The 18701-nt window shown below is 36.2% G+C and overlaps 1 protein-coding gene, 1 long non-coding RNA gene and 1 pseudogene across 25 annotated transcripts in view; 1 reads left to right on the forward strand and 2 right to left on the reverse strand.

Annotated features, from left to right (window-relative positions):
• The window catches only part of LOC102165048 (uncharacterized), a 1242341-nt gene that overhangs the window by 316941 nt on the left and 906699 nt on the right, over positions 1–18701 (forward strand). The window lies entirely within an intron of this gene.
• JMJD1C (jumonji domain containing 1C) overlaps positions 1–18701 on the reverse strand; it is a 325118-nt gene that overhangs the window by 198043 nt on the left and 108374 nt on the right. For 6 of the 24 annotated variants that reach the window (XM_084997042.1, XM_084997038.1, XM_021073643.2 and 3 more), the window contains exon 2: positions 14589–14636. The exons of 17 other annotated variants lie outside the window; for them this stretch is intronic. Coding sequence is in view for 4 of the 7 variants with exons in the window: in XM_021073645.2 (XP_020929304.2) it covers positions 14589–14636 (48 nt within the window). In the remaining 3 variants the exon portion in view is untranslated. Of the gene's footprint in view, positions 1–14586; positions 14637–18701 lie in introns of all 24 variants that reach the window. One more of the 24 variants, XM_084997034.1, reaches the window with a different exon arrangement.
• On the reverse strand, positions 15126–16382 carry LOC146396846 (transmembrane protein 126A pseudogene; annotated as a pseudogene).

Here is an 18701-nt window from a genome sequence, read left to right on the forward strand (position 1 = left end):
CCATTTTTTCAATGAAGTCAATAGAATGAATTTTTCCTTCTAACAAACCGTATTAACAAAAATTGTTTTAATCTCTTAATTCTTATTAGGTCAACAGAATGCTTGAATTTAATAACCAACCACAGAGCCCTTCAAATGAAAATCAGTACTACTTAACTGATCTCATCTTTTCATCTATGGTTCTTTACCACAAGAGTGAAAAATACAAATACTTCAATTCATCAATAATATTCAACCATTAGTATGCTAGGTTTACTGAGCCAGATTTTAGATACAAGATACTTTGAAAAATCTAACTGTTCTAATTATTTTTTATTTTTAACTTATTAATTAATTCCCATGTGCCCCTCATTCAGCGTCAATTTTTTACCTCATGGCCAATCATTTTTCCATTTAAAAAACTGTTGTGAGTTTTCATCATGGCTCAGCGGAAACGTATCTGACTAGTGTCCAGAAGGATACATGTCCAATTCCTGGCCTTGCTCAGTGGGCTAAGGATCTGGCATTGGCGTGAGCTATGGTGTAGGTCGCAGATGTGGCTTGGGTCCTGCGTTGCTGTGGCTGTGGTGAAGGCCAGCAGCTATAACTCTTGATTTGACCCCAAGCCTGGGAACCTCCATATGCCACTGGTGCAGCCCTAAAAAGACAAAAAATAAAAAATTGTTAATTCTGCAGAATTATTCACTATCAGTGAGCATTCAAGTTTCCTAGGATGCCTTTTTTTTTTTTCCAGTTTGTTCAAATTAAGATCCAAATAAGTCCTACAAATTGAAACTGGCTGACATTTCTTATAATTCTTTTTTTGTTTGTTTTTTAGGTTTTTTTTTTAGGGCCACACCCGAAGCATGAAGGTTCCCAGGCTAGGGGTCGAATCAGAGTTACAGCTGCCGGTCCACGCCACAGCAACAGCAATGTAGGATCCAAGCCACATCTTTGACCTACACCACAGCTCAGACTAACGCTGGATCCTTAATGCACTGAGCTGAGATAGGCCAGTGATCAAACCCGCAACCTCATGGTTCCTAGTCAGATTTGTTTCCGCTGTGCCACAGCAGAAACAACTCTTACAACTCTTTTTATCTATAAGTTCTATCCTCTCTTTTTCTTATGCAACTTTCTTATTAAAGAAATCAAGTCATTTGTTCATACAGTCTTCAGTTATCTGTACTTTGCTGACTATACACTCCTGTGACATTCATAAACATGTTCCTCTGCTCCTGTATTTTCCATAATTGTTGAATCTAGAGTCTTTTTAGGAGGAGGATTACACTCATGGCATGAGGAAATTCCCATGTTGGGGATCAACTCATGCCACAGCAGCCCCCCCAACTGCTGCAGTGACAACGCTGGGTCCTTAACCCACAAGGGAACTCTGAATCTACTTGTAATTAAATTCTGAATTAATAGAGAAAATAACTTCACACAAGGTAGTGTGTTCTTCACTTAGGCTTATATGTACCGCCTTACAGCTTTCTGTGATAACAGCAGCCAATAATAAACACTGCCTAAATCCAATACTTCACTGAGAATTGCGAAATATTGTTACTCATATTTTAATCATTCCTTCATTTACTATCTGGAATATGTCTCTATTAAGTGAAAATTCCCCTCACCAAATCTTCCGTATCCAAGAGGCAGTTTGTTTAGTAAAGGAAAAGTAAATGCTCGATTTTTGTAAGTTTTTGAAATATAGTCGCCCCTCAATTATCTGCAGGATACTGGTTCCAGGACCACCCCCCCCCCCCACCTCCGCACACACTCACACTCCTGGATACCAAAATCCACAATGCTCAAGTCCCTTATATAAAATGGTGCAGTATTTGCATACAACCTATACACATCTGCCCCATATACCTTAAATCCTTTCTAGGTTACTTATAATACCCAATATACTGTAAATACTACATAAAAAGTTGTAAGTAAATACAATGCAAATGCTATGTAAACAGTTATCAGGGCTGGGCAAATCCAAGTTTTACTTTTTAGAACTTTCTGGAATTCCAATCCCCTTCCCCCCAATTTTTTAAAAAATATTTTCAATCCATGGTTGGTTGAATCCATAGATATATAAATCACAGATATGGAAGGCTATGGAAGAGAGACTATAATGAGTTAGTATCCTAACCTCCCAGAATGGTAAATAATGAGTTTGTTTTTTAGGGGAAGGATAATTGTTAAAAACTCTTGAATTTATATAAATGTAGTAATACTTCAGATCACTGAAGTTGTTACTACTCTTGCTTTCAGATTTTCCCATCTTTGGTCAGTGAGTCTCTTCAGTTAGGTTCTGAGTCTTTTAGGAATGACTTTAGTAGTCTTTGATAGGTTCCTTGCTTCTAGCATAATAAAATATGCCAGGGTCATCTTGTTCAACTCCTGCCCCAGATCTGAAATCAACTATATAGCCAAGAAACCCTAATGGGAAATAGCATTCACAGACAACAGTCTAGGTTCTAGGAGTGTTAATTTATTACTGAGCTGGTCAGATATGCTGGTTCCTGATACTTTCAAATAAAATTCTAAGAGTTTTTTTTTTTTAACTGCACTGATCTTATATTCCTATCTCATTTCTCCCATACTGAAGACCCTGTTATACAATGACACCAACATAAATTCATTTGCTTAATTGCACAATACATACACAACAGTACAGGAATAATAATGCCAACACTATGATTAATGAAAACTATTTAAAGGTTTTACCCCTCTCTTCTGTTCTCAAGGCATAATTCACTAGGCATGTGTAGTCAAATTACTGTGTTTTAAAGTCACTTAAGGAGTTCCCTGGTGGCACAATGAGTTAAAAATCCAGCATTGTCACTGCTGTGGTGCAGGTTCAATCCCAGGCCTGGGAACTTCCGCACACCATGGCCAAAAAACAAAGTTATTTAAAACAGTTCCTTCCAGAGTTCTCTTGTGGCACAGCAGGTTAAAGATCTAGTGTTGTCATTGCAGTGGCTTGGGTCACTGCTGTGGCACGGGTTTGATACCTGGCCCATGAATTCCAACACACTGCAGGCGCAGTCAAAAAAAAAATGAAATAAAATTCCTTCCTATGGTTATAGCAATTAAGACTGTTTCATTTTGCTTTCACCTGTAGGGTCTTTATTTTTTAATGATTCAAGTGTTAGAATTACATAAAACATTTACATGGTTTTAAAGTCACACCGAGAAAACAAAGTATATTCACACGATTCCAGCTATTCCTTCTGTTCTTGTTCCCTATGGTAGACTAGTTTTTGGTTAATTCCTAGATTAAAAAATAAAATAAAAGCAGAAATGCATGTACACAAAATATACATATTTAGCTAAAGAGTAACATACTTGATGAACTTTTCTCTGTAATTTATTTTTATTTTTATTGCATAGTATGTATACTGACCATGATAACAGAAGATATTATTTAGTTGCTTATATACCTATATGATATTCAATTGGGCAGATGAACTCTTTTACTCAATCACAACACTAATGGTGGATATTTGGGTTGTTTCAGGCTTTTGCCGTTATAAATCGGGCTACTATGATAACAGCCATGCGCATATGTCATTTTGTATTTATGCCAATCTATGTTTGGAATATATTCCTAGGAGATTTACTAGATCAATGGTAAATGAATGTGAATTTAGCTAGAAATTGCTAAATTCTCCACTGTAGGAAGCTGTGCCATTTTGTATTCCAACAGACAATGCCTAAGAGTGCCTATTCCTCCACAAGCTCACCAAATAGGTGTGTTGTCAACATAAGAGAGGGAAATGAAGGGCAATTTGATAGTTAAAAATTCTCAATGTAGTTTTATTTACTTTTTCCCTTTTATTCTCTATTTTACTGATCTAATTTTATCTTTTATTTCTTGCCTTGTCATAGTTTGGGTTTTATTTGCTCTTCTTTTTCTCTCTTAAGGTAGAATCTTAGGTCGCTGTTTTTATTTTCCTTCTTTTCTAATATAAGCATTTAAAGTTATAGGAGTTCCCACCATGGCAAAGTGGGTTAAGAATCCAACTGTAATGGTTCAGGTCACTGAAGAGGTGCAGGTATGATCCCTGGCCCGGCACAATGATCCAGCGTTGCTGCAGATGCAGTGTAGGTCTCAGCAGCTGCTCAGATTCAACCCCTAGCCCAGGAACTTCCATAAGCCGCATTTATTTTTTAATGAAGGCATTAAAAAATAAATAAATTTTTAAAAAGGTTATAAAATTTCTCTCTATATCCTAAAGATGCACAAACTCTCCGATATGCTGTATTTTTATTATCATTCAGTTCAAAATGACCTCTAATTTTTGTGATATCTTCTTTGACCTACACATTTTCTAAAAGGGTATTGTTTAATTATAAAAAAATTTTTTTAATTTTATTGTTCAATCATAAAAACCCTTTAGGGTTTTTCCCCCTACATATCATTATTGATTTCTAACAATTTCACTATGATCTAAAAACATATTCTTGTATACCTTTTTTATTGCAACTGGGCTTTGATAAAAATTGGAGAATTATAATTGTTGAACCTGGAGAGGGGATATTTAACATGAGAACACAACTAAATTTTAAAAATCTATCAAGGAGAAGGTAGGGTTTATTTCCTTTTAAACTATGGCATGTGTCTGAATGAATGACTGACTACCTTATCTTCACAAGGAAATAGATTGAGGGGAAGAACCAATCTTCACCAAAAGATATGGATTGCTCAAAAGCAAATAGAAGTAAGCAATCTAAATCCCCAGGTGCCGTACCCAAAATTTTGATAATTAAAATGTTAGCTTATACAATTGCCACATGCACCAACAATTCTACTCCTAGGCATCTACTAAAGATACGTTCAACCAACATATCCAGAAAAGTATTATCTCTGTCAAAAAGTGGAAACAAACAAACAAACAAAAAAAAACAAAAAAAAGTGGAAACAAATACTTGTCTCTCAAACGGTCAATGGATTAAAAAAAGAAAAAGAAGGGAGACCTAAAAGACTCTATTATGTGATTCTGTTTATGTTAAATTCTAGAAAAGTGAAAACTATTTTTACAGAAAAGAAGTCAGGGGCCAGAAGTGGGGATTTAAGGTAAAGGGATATTAGGGAACAATTCTGTTAAAATGCATAAATGGGTGAATTTTTTGCATAAAAATTGTATTTCAATAATCCTGTTTAAAAAATTAATGTACATTTAGGGAAAATGTTTAGGTCAGACTATTTTCAATAGCTAGCCCAACATTTACTTTACTTACCAAAATAATGAAGCTTCAAGGTAAAAGCCTCAAAGTTAGAAATTTTATTATTGATCCTTTGATTACAGATAGAGGCTGAATCATTATTCACTGATCTATTTCCCATTGTGTTTTACACTCAATGCAAACTCTATTAAATGCATATTACAGTTAATTTGCAATACAACAGTAATTTTCAAATATACTGTCTCATTCTATTTTCACCATAATCTTATGAAGAGAAAAAGATGGGTATTATTTTATACAAGATAAAACTGGTAGCATAGAGGTATCCAAAGGTTCTTTACATACTAAGTGTTGGGACTGACACTAAAAATACAAACACTGATGAGGAGAGTCTAGGATGCCTTTGAGTACATTTCAGAATGAACCCATTTTTACAAGGGAGGTTTACATGAGCTTGTATTACTAACTTTTCAATTAAACTTCCTATCCACTGAACTATTTTAGGTTCTCTGTACCCTTCCAATCCCCATTCAAAAATGTTCTTGCTGCTCCCTCTTTTGTCAAAACAAAATATCCTTTGTTGCATCATCTCCTACTGCTGAGACTGAAATGTAGCACTGCTAATTACAAGTATCTCTGAAATAAAAAGAGTTCCAATTCTAGGAATGGAAAGTACGAAGACATCATACTTTTCCTGGCTATCCTTGAACATTAATTCTTCCCTACAGCACTTTAAAATATAACTCCTGAAAACCTACCACAATGATTTATGGAATAATATCAGCAAAAATCCATCATATTCTCAACTTCTCTTCATTTTGTATTCTTTGCCTTCTTCCTCTAAATGAAATATGTTTCTTCTTCAAAAACAGTTTTTTGCTGACATCTTCTCAAATTATGCCAATTTACCTTCCCAGATTCCTTACATTACTGAGCTTAAGAGTTGGAGTAGGTTTCTCTTCATTCCTCACTGCACAGACCATATTCCCTCCTTGATCATCTATCTTACCTCAACCACACTCCACCCCTCTCTGGTTATACTTTCTTCATCACCTCAATTTAAAATACTTCACTCCTGAAATATCACCTATGTTTCCAAATCAGTCCCCCATATTCTGGCTGGACCAATCAATCAACCCAACCCAGGGCTTATAACTATTATGTTCCATTAGACTATAATTCCACTATAAAATATGTAAAACTAGAAAAGCAATTTGTAAAAGTGCTAATGAAAATTATCCAAGAGTAATACACTGATTTTTCTTTGTTTTCCTAAGTTTTCCAATAGTAAACATACAAACCACTTTCAAAATAACACTAAGGTTTACTAAAAACCAAAGAGTTAACGGAAGAAAACTACCTTTAAACAATTATGTTGTTCTTCATCCTTTAAACCATTTCCTAGTCTTACTAACTAAACTTAGATTGAGATCGTGTAGCTAAGAATGGCTTAAACTACTATATAGTGGTAGAAGTGGGAGGGGTGTGAAAAGGATGTTATGAAAGTTTGCCAAAAGTAAAAGAATAAAAAAAAAATCAGCTAAATCAACATTTATCAAAAAAAGGCACTAAAATGAATGTCATGTTGTCTTTAATAAAACAAAATAAAAAACAGAACAAAACCAGTGTGGAATACCTACTATTTCCCTGAAACAGTATTAACTGTATCATGAGTTCCCTCATTTCATCATTAGGCCATCCCTTTAAATTACGTACCATTAAATTTGTTTTAAATAAAGAAGCAGGGTTAGAAAATTAACTAAATTGCCTATTATGTCATTTAAATACAAATGATCAAAACTAGGATTTATATGTAATCTGTCTCCTTTACATAACAATATTGTGTATGTAACACATGAAAACTTTTTAAATCAATCATTAAAAGTGCATTGATGACCTAAACTTGTATTAAGTCAAGATGTATGGTATTTTGAAGTTTGGAAAATTGCTAGTAATAATGAGTAAAATTATTTTTATAATAGTCAAGATTATACAAATATGTCTTTATCTTAAAAATACATCCTTTTGTTATTAAAGAAATTTGTATAAAACAAATTTTCCTATTTTTCCTTAGCTTCAATATTTTAATAAATGAACTTATCTAAAAGTGCAGAGAAGTTTCTTATAAAGAACTTTCTATATATTTAAAGGATATCTATTACATTAAATGTAGAAACATAACAAGAAAGTTTCATGCCTTTTTTTTTTTTTTTTTTTAATTTTTTCAGGGAGGGCTACACTTGTGGCATGTGGAAGTTCCCAGGCTGGGGATCAAACTCACGCCACAGCAGCAACCCTAGCTGCTGCTATGACAACAATGAGTCCTTAGCCCACTTCACCACAAGTGGCTTCCACAAGCTTCATTCCTAAAACAGAGAATAATGCTACATGACCATAGAGCCATAAATCATATAAAGTAAAAACTCTGATCACTGATACTCAATCTTTTCACTTAATATGCTTTATGATTATTTATGTAAACAATTCCTCAACAAATAGGACTTAAGTTGTAAGTCAATTTTCTAAATTTAATGCACCTTTGAAAAGAACTGAGGAGTTCCCATTGTGGCTCAGTGGTTAATGAATCCGACCAGGAACCATGAAGTTGTAGGTTCGATCCCTGGCCTCACTCAGTGGGTTAAGGATGCAGCGTTGTCGTGAGCTGTGGTGCAGGTTGCAGACACAGCTCGGATCCCACGTTGCTGTGGCTGTGGTATAGGCCGGTGGCTATAGTTCCAATTAGACTCCTCGCCTGGGAACCTCCACATGCCATGGGTGTGAACCTAAAAAAAAGCACTGAAAATAAATATGCTGGGCCTAACAAGCAGATTTCACTGAATGCCCTGATGATTAAGATAAGAATTATTATAGAAGATTAGGAAATATTTTTTAATAGGTGAAAATTTTAAATTCTAAAACACAGATTTGTAGTTGCTGAGGAAGACTGCAAGTTAAAAAAAGCTAATTTTAGTAGTAGAGTTAAAAAAAAAATTTTTTTTTTGTCTTTTTGCTATTTCTTGGGCTGCTCCCATGGCATATGGAGGTTCCCAGGCTAGGGGTCTAATCGGAGCCGTAGCCACCAGCCTACACCAGAGCCACAGCAACGCAGGATCCGAGCCGCGTCTGCAACCTACACCACAGCTCACGGCAACGCCGGATCCTTAACCCACTGAGCAAGGGCAAGGACCGAACCTGCAACCTCATGGTTCCTAGTCAGATTCGTTAACCACTGCGCCACGATGGGAACTCCAGAGTTAAAAAATTTAATCTGTGTAACGCACTTCTTAGGAGAGGAATAAGTGCATTAAACTGCTAAGATTTACTGATTGCTTACTATCCATAAATCTGTAAAATAAATATTTGAAGAGTTTTAACTAATGAGAAAATCTATGACATACTCCATATATCCACATATTTACATAATCTTTTTAAAAATAGGAAATGCAAATAATTTCTTTACAGCTCAGGTAAAACCACCATCACAACAAAAACAGAATATAAAAGTACTACTATCCTCTAAAATTAGCTTTCCCCCTCTCCTCTAATAAAGAAGAAAAAGGCTATCTCCCTCCTAAATAGTAACATATACAGACAGATGGACAATCTCACAAGAAGCAAATGAAAATAAAGCTAAATGATTTTAATATACTACTTACTAACCTAGACTCCTTAATTAAAATCCCAAAAAGATTACCATTAAAATAAACAATAAGCGCATCAAATCCAAACTACTAGACCACCAGGGAGCATCTAAAATAAACAATGAAAAGGAATTAACTAGGTAGATTTACAAGAAAACACTTTTAATATTCCTGTTAAAATATACTTTTCCTTTTGTCTTTAAAAATAAGTCAAATCTTCTGTATTGAGCAAATGAATGAAACTGTGACTGTGTGTGTAAAATTCATTTGAAAAGATGTTTTTAGGAAAACCTTAATGACCTACTTCCATCAGAATGGAAGAAGTAGATGTGATAACTCCCAAGATGATTTCAAGACCTACTTCCCTGTCATATTGCTCCAAATACAAGTTTGAAATAGCTTCCAAGAGTTCCAGATGTAAGCTAAGAAGAATCTCTGTACCTATAATCACAGTGACCACACTATAAATTAGACTTTGTAAACTCATGATTCAGTTTTAATTTTTGCAATTTAATGCAGCCATAAAAAAAAAAATGCCTTTTGCAGCAACATGGATGGAACTAGGAACTCTCATACTAAGTGAACTAAGTCAGAAGGAGAAAGACAAATACCATATGATATCACTTTTATTTGGAATCTCATATATGGCACAAATGAACTTTTCCACAGAAAAGAAACTCATGGACTTGGAGAACAGACTTGTGGTTGCCCAGGAGGAGGGGGACAGAGTGAGATGGACTGGTAGCCTAGGGTTAACAGATGCAAACTATTGCCTTTGGAACTGATAAGCAATGAGATCCTGCTGTATAGCAAAGGGTACTGTATCTAGTCACTTGTGATGGAACATGATGGAGGATATTGTGAGAAAAAGAATGTGTGTGTTTGTGTGAGACTGGGTCACTTTGCCATAACAGTAGAAAACTGACAAAACACTGTAAACCAGCTATAATGGAAAAAATAAAAATCATTAAAAACTTTTTTGCAGTTTAATGGATATGCTTTAGGGTCTTTCATTTGTTGTAGAATATGATATTAAAACCTCAAAAAAGCTATCAAGTCGTCTTCCTTACTTTAAAGCCTTCTATTAGCTCCTCATGGGACTAAAGTCTAAATGTATGCTAGTTAACAAAAGGCTAATGATCTGGTTACTGCTCTCTTTTCAACCTGCTACTACTACTGGTCCCTTACACACAGAATGGTAACAAGATTTTCTTCTGGTTCCTTATACCAAGTTCATTCTGGTCTCACATTGGAAGAGAAGTACAAGATAAAATTTTACTGCAGGAGATCCCGTCGTGGTGCAGTGGTTAACGAATCCGACTAGGAACCATGAGGTTGCGGGTTCGGTCCCTGCCCTTGCTCAGTGGGTTAACGATCCGGCGTTGCCGTGAGCTGTGGTGTAGGTTGCAGACGCGGCTCGGATCCCGCGTTGCTGTGGCTCTGGCGTAGGCTGGTGGCTACAGCTCCGATTCAACCCCTAGCCTGGGAACCTCCATATGCCGCGGGAGCAGCCCAAGAAATAGCAACAACAACAACAACAAAAAAGAAAATATCCTGAAGATTGTGAACCAGTGAGTTCAACACTACTGATAAAAAAAAAAAAAAAAAAAATTTTACTGCAATGTTTAAAAATAGAAATGGGAATTTCCCTTTGTGGCTAAGCAGTCAATGAACCAGACTAGGATCCATGAGGATCTGGGTTCAACCCCTGACCTCCATCAGTGGGTTAAGGATCTGGCGCTGCCATGAGCTGTGGTGTAGGTAGCAGACGTGGCTCAGATCTGGCATTGCTGTGGTTATGGTACAGGTCAGTAGTTGCAGCTCCAATTCAATCTGTAGCCTGGAACCTTCCACATGACACAGATGCAGCCCTAAAAAGCAAAAAAAAAAAAAAAAAAAAAAAAAGAAATATAATGTTTGAAACTAAACAAATGTCAAGAGACAAGGAGATGGATGGATTAATCTATGGAGACCTGCTTTAACTCTTTAAAGAAAAAAGGTCAGTATCAGAGAGCTAGAAATTTCAGTGTCACTAGGAAATCAAACAGACTGTCTCAGAGTAATATAAATTGTCCTACTACTCCCAAATGCACATTACCTATCTGTTATGGGACCACTGAATAAAACTGCCCACCTTGGCCAGGCACATTAAGAGTCACCTGCAAAAGTTGACTCACAACAGGACGTCCTGAGAAGGAACCCGGTGCTGCCCAGGAAACTAACCTGGAGGATTTGGGAGGGGCCAATAGGAGGAAGGAATCCTTGGTGCTGAAATCCATCTTAACTGAGAGATGCACATGCTGCCAGGAAGGACCAGCGCCAGACCAAGTATAGACCGAGCAAGACAATCCAAAAAATAACCCCATACCCATAAAACCTGAGACTGAGAATCACATGGCAGAACAGTTTCCTGGGTTCCCTGCCCAGGTGTCTCTTTCCAATAAAGTTTCTTGCTTTGTCAGCACATGTGTCTCCTTGGACAATTCATTTCCAAGCATTAGACAAGAACCCATTCTTGGGCCCTGGAAGGAATCCCCCTTCCAGCAACATATCCAAACAGTTCGATTTTTTTTTTAAAACTTCCGAAATATGCATCCAAAGTGTATTCTTAATAAGTATAATCTAGCAAGACTAACAATGAACAAAGAGTGCTGAGAATCATTATTTATAATCTAAGAAAGGCACCTAAGATATTAAGTTCAGGTGATGAAATTATACAAGTGATTCCATGAAGATATGGAATGATGTTTAATGTTCTGTATCATTACCACATTCCGGGTCAAGTATTACAATGCAAAGAGCATATTCTTTGGAGTCACAAACACTGAGACCTTGAATGAAAAAAATTTCTTTGAACCTCAGTTTTCAAATGAGCAAAAGAGAGGTAATAATCAATACTTCCGAGGGTTACTATAAGGATTAAACATGATAATCTGAGAAAAGAACTCAACAAAGTAACTGACACATCTTGGCTTCTCTTTTTTTCATTCTCCTTAAGGATGATGACGTATTTCCTAACAACTAAAGAACAACCACTGTGGAAAACAGTATGGAGGTATCTTAGAAAACTATACATAGAACTACCATATGACCCAGCAATCCACTCTTGGGCATATATCCAAACAAACTTTTCCTTGAAAAAGACACATGCACCCGTATGTTCACTGCAGCACTATTCACAACTGCCAAGACATGAAAACAATCTAAATGTCCATCGACAGATGAATATATACACAATGGAATACTACTCAGCCATAAAAAAAGAACAAAATAATGCCATTTGCAGCAACATGGATGGAACTAGGAACTCTCATACTAAGTGAACTAAGTCAGAAGGAGAAAGACAAATACCATAGGACATCACTTATATCTGGAATCTAATATACGGTACAAATGAACCTTTCCACAGAAAAGAAATTCATAGACTTGGAGAACAGACTTGTGGTTGCCAAGGGGGAGAAGGAGGGAGCAGGATGGACTGGGAATTTGGGGTTAATAGATGCAAACTATTGCCTTTGGAATGGATAAGCAATGAGATCCTGCTGTATAGCACTGGGAACTATATCCAGTCACTCATGATGGAGCATGATATTGTGAGAAAAAAGAATGTGTATGTGTATATGTGACTGGGTCACCTTGCTGTACAGTAGAAAATTGACAGAACACTGTAAACCAGCTATAATGGAAAAAATAAAAATCATTATTAAAAAAAGGTATGATGTATTTCCTAACAACCAAAGAGAGAAAATGTGTGGCTAGAGATCTGTCATCATGATCAAGACTGTATTGTACTGAAATGCTAGAGAAAAGACATACAAAATGCAGTTATGCAGTGAAAGCAGTGACTCAAAAAAAAAAAAAAATTAAAAACTGGCCAATCTTGTTAAAAAATAAGAGGGGAAGAGACAGACACTAAAATTTTTAACCCTAGTTTTTTATAATCCAACGGTTAAACCACATGAACTTTTAAGGAGTATTTAATATTTTAACACAAAAAGATGAAAATAATCTCTTCATACAAAAAAGAAGGAATTTGTTATTGGAATACAGCAACACGTCTTTATAATTTACTTTTCAAAAACAGGTAAAGAAGAATTACTTAGTAGCAAAGATTCAAGACATCCAGAAAACCATGAATCCAAGGGTAAGAAGATGGCAATTGGGAAGGAGGATAATCAGAAGCACTATAAATACATAATTTATAATACATTTAAATGTATTATAATACATTTATAAATATATAATTGAAATTGGCCATATGGAGAATGTTTTCTTAACATTAAATTTAAAGTGACAGAAGCAGTACATATGGATAAAAAGAAATATCAATGAAATGGATGAAAAAAATAACCAAAAGATTTAGGAAATTCAATTCAAAACTATGAATCACTGCTACTTACCAGTTGCAATGGATAAGAATCAATACAACACAGTTCTTCCTCCCTTGGAGATTTACAACTGTATTTCAAAGGACTGCAATGAATATTTAGATTACAATCTTTTTAAAGCTTTTCAAATTTAAAAAGTTCATGTAATATATGTATGTACACTCTCTTTTTCTTTGGCTATGGCTGCAGCATGCCGAAGTTCGCGGACTAGGGATCAAACCCATGCCACATCAGCGACAATCCGGATCCTTAACCTGCTGGCCACCTGGAAATTTCTCTCAATTCTTTGTTTTTCTTTTTTCTTCTCTTTTACAACAACACCCGCAGCATACAGAAGTTCCTGGGCTGGGGGTCAAATCAGAGCTGTACCTGTAGGCCTATGCCACAGCCACAGCATCACTGGATCCAAACCACATCTACAATCTACCCTGCAGCTTTGTGGCAACATTGGATTCTTGTCTGAGCAAGGCCACAGACTGAATCGCATCCTCACAGACACTATGCTGGGTTCTTCATCCACTAAACCATAATAAGAACTTCTCAATTCATTGTTAACATATAAATTCTCTCAACTCAACCCAACTGTACCCTATAAACTGCATTTTATAACTGAGGACTCTAAGATCTAGAAAGATTAAATGAGATACCTAATATTACAGAGTCAACACTTGAAAGAACCAGAACTCAAACCCGTGTCTACCATTATAATACCACACAGCTCCAAAAGGAAATACTATTCAACACTGTGAACAGGAGACCAAAGAACAAATGTTAGGTGGTTTTGGGGTTTTTTTGGCCGGGGGTGGGGGGCAAGCACTGCACCTGCAGCATGTGAAAGTTCCTGGGCCAGAGATCAAACCAGGAACTTGAGCCACAGCAGTGGCAATGCCAGATCCTTAACCCATTGAGGCGCAGAAGAACTCCCTACAAAAGTTTTTAATATATAGATGTGGATAATTCTAAAGATAAATGGGAGGAGATAATCCCAATGAAAGTATGAACTCTACTAGTATAAGTAGTATCTTACAGATATTTTTTTTCCCCAGGGCCTGACACATTAAAAAATGTCAGTGGACTGAATTCATGAAGGTGATGAGTGAGGAAAACAATGTAGCTACATATAGTTTTCTAATGTCAGATTTTAAAAGGATGTATATGAATAATAGACGGCGAACATAACTAAGAATGTTTACAATTAATATCATAAACCTGATAAGAATATTAAGAATGTTAAGTCAGACTAAACTAAATTATATAAATAATACAAAGGAAAACCAAATAGGTCCACTGGCTGCATATAAGTAAGAGGATGAACTAGGAAGAAACAAGAATATTGCATGGAAGAAATGATGTAATGTTAACAGATGCAGAGAGAATAAAGAACTACTCACACCTTCTCTTTTGCATCCATCTTCTCCACCAAGGAGAATTGAGGAGAAAACTGGAAAAGGTAGAAGAAACATAGTTAAAAAGTAAATGAAGTTGAAATGAGTAAAGAAGACAGTAAGAAGATACCTAGCCACATTTTAAATTAGTTTTTGTTTACTAGAGAGCCTGAAATTAGGCATGCATCTCTAATCTGTATAACCTGTTAAACAGTATAACAATTTCTAAAATGCACTGATTTTGAAAATGAAGAAAAAATTTTAAGAAAATTATGTATGAAAAAACATATACATTTTGAGTTTAAAAGTCTTTTTTTTTTTTTTTTTTTTTTTTTTTTAAGTTGGCTGAGCTCAGAGCATGCCTAAGTTCTCAGGCTAGGGATCAAAACCTGTGCCACAGCAGTGACAACACCAGATCCTTAACTGCAAGGCCACCAAGGAACTCCTAAAAGGCTTTTGACAATCCATTAATGTCCATCTACAGCCAAAGCACAAAAATAATTGCTTGCAGATGGGCTTGTAAGCACTGAAAAAATAAAAAAGTTACTCTTGGAGAATAAACAACCATAATTTACAGTATTGACCAAGAACTAAAGTAAAAGTGAATGCCTTCAAAAGTGACCCATAGGGCTCTATCCTCATATTTACAATTTTATTCTTGTGTACAGATTGGTTTAACAATCATTGCATTTCCAGGCCAGGTTCAGGTAACTAAAGAGCCTTTATAAGTACTTCACACTGTCTAGACCCAAGATATGCTGCAAGCCCAGTATGGAGCAAAATGAGAAATAACATCTTTCTAAATTCTCATCCAGTAATTTAAGATGTTTCCTTTCTCAAGTAGCAGAGCTGCGTTATACCTGGCTGTGAGGCCACCATTCACAGGTATAGCCAGGAAAACAGGGTACAGACCACCAAAAATAAGAGCAACCACCAATCTACCTTGTGTTATGGTACCAGTTTCACAACACAAATCACCTGTATTCAAAGGTAAACATACAACCTTTGTAAGATATGAGTGTTGTCAAAAATGGAATCACTGTCATTGGTAAGCATGTAAATTGCTTCAAAAAAGACTATTTGCTATCAGGCCAGAGAATAGCATTAACTCCAATGTATCCTGATCCATTTTCAAGCAGATTCTTTTCTGCTTGTGGAAGTTGGTTACTTTTTCTGGTTATGATATCAATTAAGTTTTCCCTAACAGTATCATCTGGTTCATGATTTTCCGTCTTGAGCCTTACATTCTTCTTCCAGCAGTCACTGCTTCCCCTGGTCTTCAGCCACACGAAGGCTCATTCCAACCTTTGCTCAACGCACACAGGCACAGTCATTTTCTGACGTGTGACACAGCCCAAGGTGGGCTATCCTCATATTTTAATCAAGTTACTCAGATGACTCAAGTTTCAAAGTTAAGAAGAATAATTATCATGTTGGATAATAATAGCAAATTTCAAAAAATTTCAACAGACAAAAAATGGGCAGAATTAACCACTATTAAAACAAAAGCAACAGCAGTAGTAACACACTTCATGAAAGAGAAGAGGCTTAAGCTAAAGCCAGAATTTGGGAAAGCTGACAAATATTCCAATTTACAGCAAAGCCCACAAAAGTTCAAAAGCTGGTTGGGGATAAAGCAGGACTAATAAGAATTATATTAAGTCTGTTTAAGCAACAGCCAGACTCAAAGATCTCACCCTGGCTCTAGCCTAGCAACTGCCTCCTCTCTCACTAGGAGAGAAAAGCAGCTTTTTTTCCCTAGAAGAAAGGTTATCAGAAGATCTCTGAATCAGGGAGCACATCACTGAAATTATTATGCAACAGGATGATTAAGTGAAAGTATACATAATGAAATACACTGAGAACCACCCCACTCCTCCCACTCCCCAATTTTTTTACCTCAAAAAGTTTAACTTTACAGAGACAGGCAAAGTACAGTATATTTTTCTGGGAAACATGACCAGTTTAAGATAAAAGACACCCAAATATACAGACACTAGGTGTTCCATAAGGACATGGGCTGATCTCCAAAAAGGTAAGACTATAGTCAACAAACCCTGCCCAGATGCTCAGAGCTCCCAAAGTGCTTTTTATGTGTTATGCTACTAAAAATGAAGAGAAAGAAACATCAGATATTTCATGTGGGGAAAACATCAAATAAATAATAAGTAACAATAAACAAATTAATTAAATGAAATAAAAATAAAAACAATAAATAAAAGACAAAACAAAGGGAGTTACCATCGTGGCTCAGTGGAAATGAATTTGACTAGTATCCATAAGGACGAAGGTTCAATCCCTGGCCTCACTCAATGGGTTAAGGATCTGGCATTGCTATGGCTATGGCGTAGGCCAGTGGCTACAGCTCCAATTTGACCCCTAGCCTGGGAACCTCCATATGTCATGGATGTGGCTCTTAAAAAAAAAAAGACAAATGAATAATAGCCCATGGAGTTCTTTTGCGGTGCAGTGGGTTAAAGATCTGGCATTGCTACTGCAGCAGCATGGGTCACTGCTGTGGCTTGGATTCAATTCCTAGCCCAGGAATTTCCCTATGCCAAGGGTACAGCCAAACAAACAAACAAACAAACAAACAAAAAAACCCACTGAGACTAAATTACACATAGACAAAAAAGTGACTAGAAGAAAATAAGACCCTGAAGAGAGAAGAAAACAAAGCAAGGGAATTCCCTGGTGCCTCAGCAGGTTAAGGATTCAGCATTGCCACTGTTGTGGCTAAGATTCAATCTCTGGCCTGGCCCAAGAACTTCCCCATACCACAGACAAGGAAGAAAGGAAGAAAGGAAGGAAGAAAGAACAAACAAAAAACCCCACAAAAAACTATTGTTAATACTTTCACTCAATAAGGTAACAGAAACAACATTAACAATCAAAAAAGGGAAATAGAAAACTATCAAAAAATCAAAAAATAACCATTCAGAGGACAAAAAATTTTAGGAAATTCAGATAGCAGAAATGAAAATCACAATAAAAAGTTTAAAAATATAAAGTTGAAATTTTCCCCTACTAACTAGAACAAAAAAAAATAATAAAGATAAGGTAAAAAAGAGGGCCAGAATTGTCCCATATCCCAACAGAATATTTCCAGAAAAGATAAAAAGAATTCAGAAAAGAGGGAACTAAAGAAACAATTCAAGAAAATTTCCTGGAACTGAAATTCAAAGTTCCCAGATTGAAAAGCAACTCCTGAAGAGCTAAGTGCACAGACAAGAAGAGATGTACATCTGGGAATGTTACTGAGACATTTCCAACCACAAACAAGAGAAGATTCTACAGGCTTCCTTCTTATGAAAAATCAAAAAGCAGAATGATATGACTTTTCAAAAGCAACATCAGAATCTGGAAGATATTATATCAATACTTTCAAAACTCTAAGGAAAATTTTCCAATCTCTAATACTGAATTTTATATCAAGTTAGATATAAGTTAAGTTCAAAGGTAGAATACAGATACTGTCAGATGAATAAGCTACCAAAAACTGACCAACAGGTAGTTCTTTTTAAATAAATTAATGGAGGATATATTCCCTGAATACAACATACATATTTAGCATGTCTATAATGGATTTTACCTTTATTTCAGATTCTTGCTCCTCTCGATTTCACTACTTTATGAATATTTAATAAATGCTTATTGAGGCTTTATTACATGCCACACATTCCAGTAAGTGTGGGACTTCAAGACCTCTTCAAGGAGATAAAACTCAAAAGCCTCTGGCCAAGACAAGAATTACCAGACCCTTTATCATCACCCCACCAGTCTCACTATCTCCTCTTCCACCTTGAGCAACCTGGCCTACTCCTTCCTGCCCCTACTAGGAAAGGCATGTGGCCCATTCCTCACCCTTCCCCTACAGGGGCCATATCTGCTGCCAACCTACCGGAAAGTGTATCTTAGAACCCCTCTTTCCCCAACCCATCTGCAGGTCAGCAGGTGTACCGCAAGATCTCTCCTTTCCCTGGGCTATGAAAACAGACATGATCTCACACCCAGAGTTGGCTCTCCCCAATCATCATGAAGTCGTCCCACTGTGCTAGCAGCATCTCTTATCTCAATAAACTTTTTTTTTTTTTTTTTTGCTTTGTAGGGCCACACTCATG

The sequence above is a fragment of the Sus scrofa genome, chromosome 14 (genome assembly GCF_054392235.1).
Source record: "Sus scrofa isolate SSC_HxYL_T2T_F1_AM1 chromosome 14, Sscrofa_HxYL_maternal_Yorkshire_Landrace_v2.0, whole genome shotgun sequence".
NCBI classification, from domain to species: domain Eukaryota; kingdom Metazoa; phylum Chordata; class Mammalia; order Artiodactyla; family Suidae; genus Sus; species Sus scrofa.